The sequence below is a fragment of the Lissotriton helveticus genome, chromosome 1_1 (genome assembly GCF_964261635.1).
Source record: "Lissotriton helveticus chromosome 1_1, aLisHel1.1, whole genome shotgun sequence".
NCBI classification, from domain to species: Eukaryota; Metazoa; Chordata; class Amphibia; order Caudata; family Salamandridae; genus Lissotriton; species Lissotriton helveticus.
Genome location: NC_136057.1, coordinates 1,335,546,673 through 1,335,561,005, shown reverse-complemented (window position 1 = coordinate 1,335,561,005; position 14,333 = coordinate 1,335,546,673). Strand labels below are relative to the sequence as shown.

Sequence of the window (14,333 nt, the reverse complement as noted above, 5' to 3'; positions counted from 1 at the left end):
TGCATATCATCAGCAACACACAAAAAAAACAATTTCAACAAACTCCTACCCCACTACATCTAGAACTCCTACAACCTTTAGACTTATTCCCACACTCTCGTTATGTTCAGCTTCTACAGTGATGATGGGGGAATAGGGATGAAGCATTTAGAAAATCATGAGAACAAATGGGGCATTGTTCAGCACAATTTTCCCAAAACTGTTCAAAAACCAAAGCTTAAGAAACGGCAAATAACAAATATTCCAATATTTTTGTTTGCTGTATGCCAGGCAAGCCTAACCCTCCACAGTGTACTTAAGGTTCACCATCCCCTCCAAAAACCTTGGCAAAATGGTGAAAAAACAGTAGATTTTACAGGATGGATGTCATTAATGGATCACTAGTGCTGGTGCGGAAATCTCGAGGTAATCTCTCTTTGGAAGATTGTATAAATGTGGCAGGATTACCTTTAATTACCATTACCCTCTTTCCAAGCCAATATCTATTCTCAAGGTGATGAATCTTGGCCACAGTATTTTGACCGAAAGAGCTCCCTCATAAACACTGGCAAGTAATCAAATGCAAATAAATATTTTAGTCAATAATGAGAGTTGGTTTTCAAGTGTTTTATTTTCTAATTAAAGTTTATGGTTCTTTCATTCTTCATTCATTGGTCATATATTAATCAGGTTACAGAATTGATCATAGAAAAAATAAAGTTAGTGCAGAGCATATCATAATTTGCATACAGTGCGTTCCATAAAGGAAAGACTCCCTATTCTAAAACAATGGGGGGCAAAGGAAGTCAGTCAGAACGGTTCAAAAGTAAAGCAAGAGTTTGATTAGCATGAAGCTAAATCAATAATTAAAAAATACAGAATCTTCTATGAAGAGAATTAAAGCATAGAGCAAATAAGTCTTGGCAAAGCCAGTTAGTCAAAGCATAAAGCTTGGGGTTTTTAATAAAAGGCAAAATGAACACAGCCTGCCCTGCATCTAATCTGCCCTCATCTGAATCTGTTCTACTCTCCATCAAAGTCTGCCCTCTTCTCCTCTTCATCTGCGAATCACCTCTGTTCTTCTCCCTTCTGTTCTGCATCTAAGTCAAAGTCTGTTCCTCTGCAGGTCTCGTCTCTAATCTAAGTCTGAGTCCTAAACCCCTAAACTAGGAACACAGCCAATGAAATCCAGCATTCTTCAAAAGCTCATCTAAACCTCTCTCCTCTGCTCTCCACACGTCATCCGTCAGGCGCTGGACTTCTTCTCTCGGCACATTTGAATCTTACTTAAAATGACTTCATCTCCTAACCTTCTGGTAAAGAAGCATTTTATTTTTTACAAAACACATAACATTAGCTGAAAAATAACTATTTAAGCAGGATTCATTAAACCATAATATGGAAATACATTTGAAAATACGTTGCTTTCCAGTTCTGTCTGAGGCAAATAATTAAACGAGGCTTTGTTTTGAAACATTTTACCACGGACTAAATACCATAAGGCTCCGAGGGTACATGCTGTAAATTATACAAGGCATCTCTCACACAAAAAGAAACATTCCTCTGTTAACTAGAAGGTCAAGTTGGAGCCCTCTCCAGCAATTCGTGTTAATTCAATACACAGCACACAGGTTTAAACATTTTTGTAAGGTGAAGCCACATTCTATAGTGGTGACAAAATCTAAACTAGTCACATTAAAGCCAAACTATAAATTAATTGTGGATGTTTCACATGATTTATTAAGGGGAAAGCGTCTGAGTAAAGGCCTCATTTTCATTTTCCAGCACCAAATGTCTACGTGTCACGTTTTAAAATGCATTTTTATGTCTGAAGCCCGAGGCACATTTGTAATTTGTAGTGCTTACTTCTATAGGAAATGTTCATGCTGTCTCACTCATATGCCTAAGATAGCACAATGTCACAATAAATGTGCAAAGGATGTCATCGGTGGACCACTATTAGGTCTGTGCAACCCAGAATGCCACCAGGAATGCTCATAAAAGATGTGCAAATGACCATGACATGCCATTGGATATTGCAACCTTGACCTGTCGCCAGCCCCTCTGCCAACCCTCCACCGCCACACACTAGTCATAAACATACATAAAGTGGCAGAATGTGATCCGTCCCCTTGGTGGTTATACATTGTAGAAACTTCAGCGCCGAGATGCCCTAGGGCCTTCGTTCGCGCTTTATAAGTGTTTTAATAAATAAATAATAAATAAATGAGGGCCCCCTGATCTCCCATATTCCCTTGCCTTGGTCTGAATGGGGGTCCCCTTAAACGGTTGGGGGTCCCTGGAGGGCTTCCCCTCCTTGCGCTGCAGGGGTTGCAGGAACCTGTGTAAACCCCCTAAGTCAGGCAGATACATCAGTATATGCATTCACACACTGTGTTTCACAAATTCTCACTCACATGCACACCTGCTCCTCACATTTATATCTGCAGGTGGCAGTGTGAGGAGAGGGACACAATGGCTTATTCACACTCTGCCCCTCCCTGCCCTTCTCCACTCATTGGCTGCCATGTAAAGAGGTAAGCCAATGAGAAGAGGAAGAGGTGAGATATGAAAAGTTGTCCTCAACATGTGTTCAGGTGAATATAGTGAGAGTAGCAGACCAGCCTCTTCGTACTTGTCTGGCAGAGCACTGACGCTAGGTGGTCACCGCTTGGTAGGCACACACGCATTGTCCTCCACAGTACAATACCCTTGATTAATATGTGCACATCTTCACACCCACCTACATGCACTCTCTTCCTCCATGTTTCCTATGCTCTCCCAGCACTCTCACCTATCCACTATGCTTTGCAGAGTAAAGATGATCTTCTGTCATTCAGATGTTTTTCTTGTTTTTAATTCTAGCATCTATCATTTTGGAACAAGCCAAAACAGAATGTGTGGAAGTCAATGCCCCTGGAGCCCTGGCATCCTGCCCTTCAGGTGAGAAGTCCCTCTTTGTTTCCGAAGCATTTACTTGCCCCAGACCTGGGGTTGTGCCCTTTCACTTCACAGGGTGCACTAATGGCCTAGTACACCAGCATCCTCACCAAGATCCCACAGCTTTTCTGTAGACAATAGTGGTACTTAGTCCTAGAAAAGGTCGAATTCCTCCACAGCTGAGGCCTCTTTTCTCAGAAGAGGCTGCCAGAGGAGGCTGCTGAAAAATGCTAGCAGAGGAGGCTGGCCAAAAAGGCTAGCAGAGGAAGTTAGGAGAAGAATGTAGATGAAGAAACTAGCACTAGAACAGGGCTCACAAACCTTTTCTCAAGGGTCGAAATGCACTGTCTTGAGTATTTTTCAGGGGCCACACAGATAACCGTGGTGGGTTGAACATGGCATGGTGGGGAGTTTGGTGGACAAATTCTACAACGGGAAGTAAAAGCATGCATGACACTCACAAAGTACATCTTTTAAATGAAATGTTCAAAAGATTGAGAGAATGATGCATTTTGAAACAAACATGTGGATAGGTTTGAAATGTAACCATTCCAAAAGATATTCAACTAATTCATAGAGAATGTGCCCCTTGTGATATTAACCACACACATTGGTTTAAGAATGAACACTTTTAAAAATGATTTTTAATCTGATAAAGAGTTGCGGTCAGATTAGGTACTTAATGCATTTTGATTATTAGATATTGCTGGCAATGTTGGAAAAACGTCAATTAAATTAATATTGAAAGACAAAGATGGAAAGTAGCTGAGGTATAACTGGTTCCGTCATATGATATATGAAAAGATTCAGGGGCTTATTTATGAGCCCTTGCTTCACTTTTGCGCCGTCGGTGCGTCACTTTTTGTGACGCACCAGCTTGGAAAAAAATGTACCATGTTGTGTCATATTTACAAAGTGACCCATCTAGGTAGATGCGTCACTTTGTCAGATCTGTCACTTTGTAAACCTCTGCGCTACTTTATACCTGTGCTAGGTATAATGTATGCAGGGTGGGCGTTCTGACGCAAGTAAGCCTTGAAAAAGTGACCCAGTAAAATCTATGACATTTCACTGCGCCACTTCTAAGAAGCAAATGCATTAATATCTTACACCTGCCTCACAGCAGGCGTAAGACTTATTTAGGTCCATTGAAATGGGACTTGCCCATGTTAAATGACCCATTGCTGAAGTTGCGTCACTTTTGTGACACACTCCAGCAATGCATCATTTTTTAGTCTAGAGATACGTCAGAAATACTGACGTATCTGTAACTCTTTGTGACATGATGCGTCATATTGTAAATATGACGCATCCAGCATGTCGCAAGGAGGGTGCAATGAAAAGTGACGTATCACTGTTTTCAGCAAGTGATGCATCACTTTTCATAAAGGAGGCCCTCAATGGAGAAGGCATGCAGAGCACCAGCGAGGTAAAAAATGTACCATGTTGCATCATATTTACAAAGTGACGCATCTAGGTAGATGCGTCACTTTGTCAGATCTGTCACTTTGTAAACCTCTGCGCTACATTATACCTGTGCCAGGTATAATGTATGCAGGGTGGGCGTTCCGACGCAAGTAAGCCTTGAAAAAGTGACCCAGTAAAATCTATGAGATTTCACTGCGCCACTTCTAAGAAGCAAATGCATCAATATCTTGTCTCAAGAGGTGATACAGATGTACATCAGTCAGTGTCTTTCTTAGTTTATTATTTTTAGGAATGGCCATTCTGGAAAAAGAACACTCGATTACGTATGTGGAGCCAAACAAACACAGTTGTTTTCTATGCCAAAGTAAAAAGAAGAGGGAATTTTTCAGAGGGCACACTTTGGCAGAAATCCTCTGGTTCCTTCCCCAAGAAAGCAGGCTCAAACATAGAGCTGTATTGCATGTCAATTAGTTCCATCTCAGCTTGTGCACTTTTCAAACCTAGAAGTTCAACAGCTTCAAGATTCCTTGCACTAACCATCCACTGATTTTTCACATGCCTGAAAAGTGGGGTGAGAACTCTAAACTGAGAAAATCGCCTCTTAATGTCCCCATAAATTTCCTCCAGATAAGCTCACATAATGAGACTCAACAATATTTCTTGAGCTTCTTCACCCCTCTGGGTTTAAAGCCTGCAATTTAGGAAAGTGTGTAAGATCACTGTCTTCCAGCTGCTTTTTGAACAGGTCAAGTTTACTTTCGAAAGAATATATATAGCACTCACCATTGAGAATACACGTTTCTGTCTACCTTGATGTACCAGTTTGAAAAGTGATGAAATGTGAGAAAATGTCACACAGAAAATGGAGCATGGTGAGTCATTGGAAGTCGGACAGTTCTGGGAAGGTCTGTCCTTGACTGGTTAAAAATGGTTCAATTTCTGGAAGCAAAGTAATAAATATTTCTAGAAGTCTACCCTTGCTCAACCACCTTACTTTGTCATTCAACAACAGGTCTGTATATCCAGTTTCTGTATCCTTCAGCAATAATTTAAAAAGTCTTTGGTTGAGTGTGTTTGCTTGAATAGAATTGGCAATTCTTTCTACTTGCTTCATTACATCATTTAGTTATCCTAGTTTTATTTTTGTGCACAATGCATCCTGAAGGATTATGCAATGATAACCAATGAATGTGGGTGATGGAAGTTTTTTCTTAACAGCGATACAAAGCCCCTTTCATGTCCAATCATTGCGGGTACTCCATCTGTAGAAATACTTACAAGATTGTTAAATGTCAGGTGATGAGTTTAAAAAAAATTGCACATGCTGTTCAATACATACTGTCTTCTTGTATGACAATGAAATTGCAAAAGGCAGAGGAGCTCTCCCATTGAAATGATTGCTTTTTCCAAATACCTCACCCAAACCATTAATTGAGCCACATGTTATATTATGTTAATACATTCTTGATGTAGAGCAACAGCTCGACTCAGGAAGAGCATCTCGGCTCAGAGACGACAGACAGACGGAGAAGCAGCCATTAGAACAGTCAGTTCTTGAGATGTTTTTAAAACCGGTGAAATCAGTGCATGCCTGGATGAACACATGGAGCCTGTTACAGTGGTAGGGAGTGGGATAAGAAAATGCTCGGCCACCATACTTGGACGTTTGAATGTGCCGAGGGCACATAAGAAGTTGATTTTTTGATCTATGATTTCTTCTGGGGAGATAAAGGGTGAGTTTATCCTGAAAATATTTGGGTCCATTTCCTGACAAGGCTTTTTGAGTCAGGCAGAGTAATTTGAACAATTGTCTTTTCTTCACGTGTGAAGGGCTCTGAGAAATGGGACTGAAGGTGCACCAGGTGGCAGTTTATTAACTAAAAGAGCTGCAGTGTTTTGAACCATCTGCATTTTGGATAGAAGGGACTCATTAGACGCTACAACATAAGAATTTCCAGAATGAAGGCAGGTGACTATCAAAGCTTGGATAAGGGTTTTTCGAGAGCTCAGTGGAAGCCACTGAAAAATCCTCCTGAGAAGGCGCATTGTCCCAAAAGACATGCCACGGGTGGACATAACCTGGTCTTTCATTGATAACTTCTTATCTAGCATTATACTTAGGTTTTTGGCTGTGTCTCTGGGAGACGGAGCAGGGCCAGCATTCCTCATCAGTCCAGTGGAGCTGAGCTTTGCCAAACAGAAGGATCTCTGTTTCATCTCCATTTATATGAAGACAGTTAAGGGTCATCCAAGTGGCAACTTTTGCATGCAGACAATAAAACGATGTTTAATATTCTCAATGTTATTACCAAACGAAAAAGGTATCCTCCGCATATGAAAGTATTTCAAACCCACAGGACTTGACAACCTGGGCAAGGGCAGCAACATAGATGTTGAAGAGCTTGGGGCTCAAGGCAGAGCCATGGATACCCTCTTGTCCAGGTAAAGGGTTTTGGGTTGAAGGTGGCCAATGGAAATCGTTCGAGCCCTGTCTTTGAGAAAGTCTATGAACCAATTAAGGGCAATGCCCTGAAACCCTATCTCATAGAGGAATTGAATCAAGATAGAATGTGAAGCGATATCAAACCCCAGTGACAGGGAAAGAAAAAACATCATAGATGGTTTTCTGGCATCCAAAGCTAGACTAAGTGAGTCTGCTACCGCTAAAAGGGCAGTCTCGTTACTATGGGAGGATCAAAAGCCCGATTGAGAGGCATCCAGCAGATGGTAGTTCTCCAAATAGAAGAAGAGCTGTTTGTTTAGTTAGGACTCTAAACCTTTGCCTATCAGAGGGAGGAGAGACATAGGGCAATATTTCTTCAGCTCCTTAGAATCAGCATGAAGATTTTTTAAAATAGGTGTAACATGGGCAGCTTTCCATTATTGAGGGACAGTTGCTAGGGTCAGAGATTTGTTGCACAAAGATGTAACGGTGGGCACAAGAAGGGTGGAAATGGTAGCTATAACATGTGGGGAACACAAATTGGAGGGAGAACTAGATTTGATGTTTGTCAGCAAGTCCAGCAGCTGATTTTGGGTAATGGGCTCAAACCTTTCAAACACTACTAAAGTGTCATTACAGGTAGGGTATTTAGGACAGGCGTATGTTGGCAAAGTAGAATTGGTATGGAAACTATAATAGATATTCTATATTTTAGTTTCGAAGCGGGTGGCTAAAGTATCGCAGAGTGTCTGACAGGCAGGCCTATATATTCCCATTGTGGTTTAGTAAAGTCATTTAGGATCTTAAATCATTATTTTGCACAATTTCCCGCTTGATCAATTCTACTGATGGTGTGGTGTCAACGTACTGTCCTAATTTTGCTATGATAAGCTACTAGCACTAATTTGCATTGATGTTCGTCCAAGTCATCTTTTGAGGTCCTCCATTTTTATCCCAGTCTTTTGCTATTTGATTTGTCAGTTCTCAATTCAGCTGTGTACCCAGGAGCATTGACTCAGCAGGTTTTGGGGGTTTGTAATTTATGGGGGGCAACTATGTCAAGAGACTGGGAAAAGGAATCTTGAAACATGGCTAATGCAGAGTTAATATCATGTGAGTTATCCAAATTGGGAGATTGGAAAGTAGATTGAAACCTTCCAAAGTAATCTGCTTACATGGTCTTGATGTCAAACAATTTACTGTTTTAGGTATTGTAAAGAGCGCCCTAGTAGGGATTTGAAAGTTGATCAGAAAATGATCAGTCCTGGTTAAAGGTACATACATTTCAGCCTGAGGGTTTGAAGATAGAGAAAATGAGGTCCAAAGTGTGGTCGGTTGAGTGTGTAGGACCTGTCTTTATCAAGTGAAGGTCAAGAATTTCAAGGTTGGACAGCAGGATGGATACGTCCGAGTCAGTGGCTATGTCTACATGATAATTGAAATCCCAGATCAAAAGGAAGTTCCGTGTGGATAGCCTGTGAGGTGCTATTTGTTCTGTTAATTTAAAACCAAATCTTTTTGGGGGGCCAGGTTGGGGGGGATATACTAAATCACCTTTCCATATGTGGCCATTGGGGGTTTCAAGTTTAAATACCGCTATCTCCGCTCAGTCAATAGGTGCAGAGTCAATGATTTCCACTTTAAGGGAACCCCCAGAAGGCCATGAAATGGTCCACCTCCTGGCTTTGATTCCGTGTCCAGTCTGACTAGGTTGTAATTGTCTGGAAATACAGTGGGAATGCAGGGAAGTGCTAGAGAGTGGAGACAGGTTTCCGTAATAAAGCATAAGACTGGCTGTAGGTGTGTAAGTAAGTCACATATTTCTATTCCATGTTTATGGATGGACCTAGCGTTACAGGAGAGACTTTTTAATGAAGAAGGACTAGACTTTGGCACAATAGGTGAGCGATTAGTTTGAGAGGCAGAAATAGTTTGGAGTGTTAGGCCACAAGCCAGGAGAGATAGGGCTCTCTCTGTTGCCAGAAGGCAAGGTTGCGCGACCAATGGAACAGAAGAATTTACATGTGTCGGAAGAAAATGGCCCATTCAGACAGAGTTAAGGCTGGGAGGAGCAGTGCATATAACTGATCCGAAGTTTCTTGATATAATTGCTGTCATGAAAATTCCTTAATAAGAGGTTTATCTCTGGGGGCATAAATGCAGGGGCTTGTCTTTCGCGTGACTTTGGGGCTCCGGCGATGCAGCTGCTGTGCACGTCTACTGGGCAGCTGCGCCAGGCTCTCTATTTATGCAAATAGAGCAAAACAGCTAGATCACAGTCATCCTAAAATGGTGCCTGCCAAGGTTAAACTGCACAAAAAGAATCCTCCTTAACTCCCTCCACCCAATCAGCAATGAACAGTGCAGTGGCAGACTGGGGATCACAAGAAACAGAGTGCTGAGTAGAGGTAGCGTGTATACCAGTGTGGCAGAAAATATGCAAGAAGTGAAATTTAAAAGGGAATGAAACTGAAATTCAGTATTAGGTAGGGTGCTGGGCTTAACATAAGTGCAATAAAAACTGTTAAAACCTCAGCGAGGAGACATATAGACCTGTAGAGCTGCTTCCGGACTAGTGTTTTCACTGCGCTTCGGCGCCAGGCTCTATTTATGCACATCGAACAAAACAGCTAGACCACAGCCGTCCTAAAATGGTGGCCGCCAAGGTAAAACTGCACAAAAGAATCTCCCTCATCTCCCTCCGCACATTCAGCAATAAACAGTGCTGTGGCAGATATTAGGGGTTTGGGCACAAGAAGTACAGTGTTGACAGAAAATGGCGAGTAAATCTGTTGACTCATCAGTGCTAGAGAAAGGGGGCATTTTGAGTGCATTAATGGCCTGTTCTAGAACATTGTCAACCAGTGACTCAATTCTATGTGCGCATGTTGAATGAGACAGTTGTTATGCCCCTATTCCTTCATAATATTAGATTTATTAGAATAGTTGGAAAATAAAATATCTGCTGCCAAAAGAAAACATTTCGTAACCAGCTCTACCTCTGTAAATGTTTTTAAATGCTTTGCAAGTGAGCACCACATTTTGAAAGATGCTTCAATTACAGCCTCAGATTTTTCCATCTGACACAGAAAGAGCTTTTGTTGGGATAAAAGGGCTTGCTTCAGTGATACCACTTTCGCAGAATGCAGTTTTGAGGACATTCTGATTTTTTCTGTGAAGTCAGAATGCCAGGTTTTGCAATGCCGCGACGTGTTCGATATTATGAGGACATTAATCTTTTCCCTGCAAAGGAGACAAGTAGCGTTCTCTTTTGGGCATTCCACAAAAATATATTTTTCGTCCCAGGAAGGCTGGAACACACTGTGCTCACTCTGTATGGATCTGGTTCTTTTGGAAGCCTTTGTTACTGAGCAGTATGCCATTTCTGTTGGGTTCCATTTGAACACTGGCAGGAAAACAGAATGTGTTCATGACCAATTACACAACCTCATCTCACGACCGATGGCACAACCACGTCTCACACAACGAATTAGGTGACACTTGTGTGCTGCTACTTGGGAGTACATATTTAAAAATAAACTGTGGTGTTAAAAAATATTGAAATGCCGACATTTAGGGCCCCATTACAATGCCAGTCAAACGAGCATCTGACCGGCATTGTGTCGAAAACGGGACCACCCGACAAGGAGTTTGCGTCCCGCTTCCCTAATTAAGATGCAACCTCCTTCACAGCGTTTAGAAAGTGCAAATTTCCTATTCCTATTGCGTCTTGTGCTGCGGGCTGCAGTAGCAGCCACAATAGAAAAATTGGGCGGCATTGTAATCCCGACGGCGGAGCCGAGCCTGGCTCTGCTGCAATTTAGGGATTGCATTTCTGTAAAGTTCGTTTCCTCAATAATATGCTGGAAGCTGGTTGAGGGTTTAACAGGTGTTATTTATTAAGATTTCAACAGTTATCAGGAGCGCCGGCCAGTGCTGCCGGTATAAGCCTTCCTCAGCGCGCTAATCACGATGCACGCGCAGCGCGCCAACATGGCCCCCCGCACGTCACGTCTACGTGACGTGCGTAAACTAGAATGCGCACTCTACATATCTCCCCTTTTTATCAAACTTTACTGAGTCACTTACAGTTCATTGTCCAATTCGAAATCTCGATATCTGGAGGGTCTTACCACCTGCCTTCCACTCCTCGTGACCCTGACGGGGTTCTCCATAGTCTCTTGGCTCTGCATCTCAAAGTCTACTGCTCCTTCACTCACGGCTCCATCTTCATTCATGCATCTCTCCAACCTGTCCCTTTCTATTCCTTGACTTCCGTTCTCTTTTTCCTCTTCACTCTCTGTTCCAGCTCTTACTCCGCCTTGCTGCTCACAGGCATCTTGCCTCCTCTCCGCGTCCGAACCTTCCTTGTCTTCCCAGTCTGTTCCCTGTTGCTCCCAGCCCAAAACCTTGTTGCACCTGGCCATGCGGTCCTGGGACCACACATTCCCGTCACTCAGCAGGGCCGCTCGATCATACACTTCCACAACTTGCATCGGCTTGCTGTACTTGCTGTCTCCTTTCTTCTGTAGAGTGGCCAACTTTACTCTTACCCACTCTCCTTTCTCCAGGCCGGTACCTTTGACATTCCTTCGTTTGTTGTAGTGGTTGCTGTAAATTGTCTGTGCTCTTTCCAGGTTGGCCCGCACCACTGCAGGGGACCATTCACTGGTGATGAGCTTTTCCTTCCAAACCCTGTTGTCGTGCGTGAATGGTTCACGTCCTCTCAATATTTGGAATGGGCTATACCCCGTGCCAGTGGGGGTTATTCTGTAGGCCCATACCATGTTCTCTAGCGCCTTCTCCCAGTTCTGTTCACTTGATATGGCTGCTTGTATGGCTCCCATCACTACTCTGTTAAATCTCTCCACTAAGCTGTTACCGGCCGGATGGTAGATTGCCGTGTGTTTGACAGTGATGCCATTTCTTTGCATGAACTTGTTCCACCTTTCTGACGTGAACTGGGGCCCATTGTCACTCAAGATCGATTTTGGTATTCCTTCCCTAGTGAAAGTCTCTGACAGAAACTTAATGATGTTCTCCGTGTCCATGGACTCATCTACTCTGAACTCCGGCCACTTTGAGTATCGATCCAGGAGTACACACACATATTTCTGCGTGCCTTGGTCATCTAGGACCGGTCCCAAAATGTCTACAGATAATTCTTCCCACGGATTTGAAGGAGGATCGAACTTCCCTATCGCTGGCCTCAAAGGCTTTAAAGACTTGTCCGCCCGTTGACATTGTGGACATTCCCTGACATGCCTTTCGGCCCTTATGTCCATGCCTGGCAACCAGTAATTTTGTTTTGCTCTTGCCTTGAGTTTCCCTATGCCCAGGTGTCCCTCATGTAGCAAGTCCAACAGTTTTGAGGTGAGGTTCCTTGGAGGGATCACCTTATCTCCCCTGTACAGGAATATCCCTTTGTCTCCTACCGACAGTTCTTCCCGCACTTCAAAGTACGGCTTGAGGCTCGCCCTCACGTTTCTTTTGTCCGGCCATCCTTGTACGATATGCCCTTTCACTTCCTTCATGTCGATGTCCTCTTCGTATGACTCTGCCCATTCTTGTTGACTGATTAGTTTCTCTTGGTCTTCTATCAGAGCTACCAACTCCCCGCTGCCAGCAGGGTCGTCCTCTCCTGGCTCCATGGCGGCTGCCCTACTCAGGTAATCCGCTACTCGGTTCCGGTTCCCGGGAATGTACTCCACGTCGTACCTGAACTCGAGTAACTTTAGAGACATTTTGGATATCCTGGGAGTGGCGCTGGCGTGTCCACTCGATGTTAGCACCTTCACCAAAGGCTTGTGATCTGTTTTGAGTAGAAAGCGTGTTCCCCACAGAAATTGCCGGAATCTCGCCATGGCCCATACGACCGCCAGCATCTCCTTCTCAATCACGCTGTATTTGCTCTCCGTATCTGTCAATGCTCTGGACGCAAAACTGGTGGTCTCCATTTCCCCTCTTCCCCTGTCTTGCATAAGTACAGCGCCCAGGCCCTTGTCGCTGGCATCCGTCGTTAGTACGGTGGTGCCTTGTGGGTCGTAACCTTTGAGGGGAACTGCTCCTGTGACATCCTTTTTGATAGTTTCGAACTCTGCTTGGGCTTCTGGTGTCCACTGGAACACAGTGCTTTCCCTGGTCAGCAGCCTCAAGTTGTGGGTCTTGGAGGCGAAATGTACCACAAACTTGCTGTAGTACTCCGCCATCCCCAGGAACGACCAGACCTCTTCCTTGTTCCTGGGCGGCGGTGCTTCAGCGATGGCTTTAACGTTTTCCAACTTGGGGGTGACGCCCTGTTGTCCGATCTCGTGTCCTAGGTACGTTACTGACTGCAGGCCCAACCAACACTTCGTCCACTCTGCTGTGAGACCTTTGTTCTCTAGTGTCCTTAACACATTTCCCAGCTTCTGATCGTGATCATGCTTGTCTCGCCCCATCACCAGGATGTCATCCTGGAAATACTGGACGTCCTTGCAGTCTCTAAATAGTTGATGCATCATTTTCTGGAAGACTGCAGCCGCCGAGGCCAGCCCAAATGGCATACGACAGAACTGGTAACACCCAAACGGAGTGATGAAGGATGTGAGACGTTTGCTGTCCGGGTGAAGTGCTATTTGGTGATAGGCCGAGGTCAAGTCGATAGTGGAATACCACTTTACCCCTCTGGTCTTGGCCAACATTTCTTCGATTCTGGGGAGGGGAAATTTCTCCACAACAATATTCTTATTCAGTTCTCTCAGGTCCACACAGAGCCGGACCTTCCCATTGGGCTTCATTACAACCACCAAGGGCGCCAACCATTCTGCACAGGTTATCGGCTCTATTATTCCCTTCTTTTCCAACTCCTGGAGTTCTCTCTGGACTACTTCTCTTACCGCAGTCGGTACATTCCTCACTTTGTGAGCTACCGGGATGGCCCCTTCCTTGAGCACTATCTTGTGTTGGAAGTTTTCCATCCGTCCCACTGTGCCTCCAAACACTTTCGGGTAGTTCTCCTTCCATTTGTTCAGGTCTGGCCATTCCTCTTGCTCTGTGAGTAATATTTGCTCCTTTCCTCCTGGATCCAGCTTTATTCCTAGGTCGCCCTGGTCTAGCCATCCCAGGACGGAGGGTCCTTTTTCTGCGATGTACAGCTTGCACCATGCTGATCGGCCCCTGAATTCGAACAATAGGCGGCGGAACCCCACCATTGGAATGCGGTCGCCATTGTAAGTGACCGGCCGAATGTCTAGTTTTTCCAACTCCGGGCCCAACTTGGGTCTGAACGTTTCTTCCCACACTGTCCTTTGGATGATGGTAAATGGGGATCCAGTGTCTGCCACCACGGTGATGGTGATTCCGCCCATAGACATGTCCAGGATGGGTTTTGTGGATTTCCTCCCTTCTACGCTCATTACCTGGTCGTATATGCATAAGACGGTGACCACCTCTTCCTCTGCAACCTCCTCCAGATCTTCTTCGCCTTGATCGACACATTTCACCGTTTCCTTGGGATGTTTCTTCCTACACACCTTCTCATAGTGGCCTAAGATACCACAGT

The 14,333-nt window shown here is 44.1% G+C and overlaps 1 protein-coding gene across 2 annotated transcripts in view; it reads left to right on the top strand.

Moving 5' to 3' along the window:
- The window catches only part of LOC144823741 (resistin-like), a 53,287-nt gene that overhangs the window by 20,823 nt on the left and 18,131 nt on the right, over positions 1–14,333 (top strand). For both annotated transcript variants that reach the window (XM_078682534.1, XM_078682525.1), the window contains exon 2: positions 2,845–2,922. In XM_078682534.1, coding sequence (XP_078538660.1) covers positions 2,845–2,922 — 78 coding nt within the window. The remainder of the gene's footprint in view (positions 1–2,844; positions 2,923–14,333) is intronic.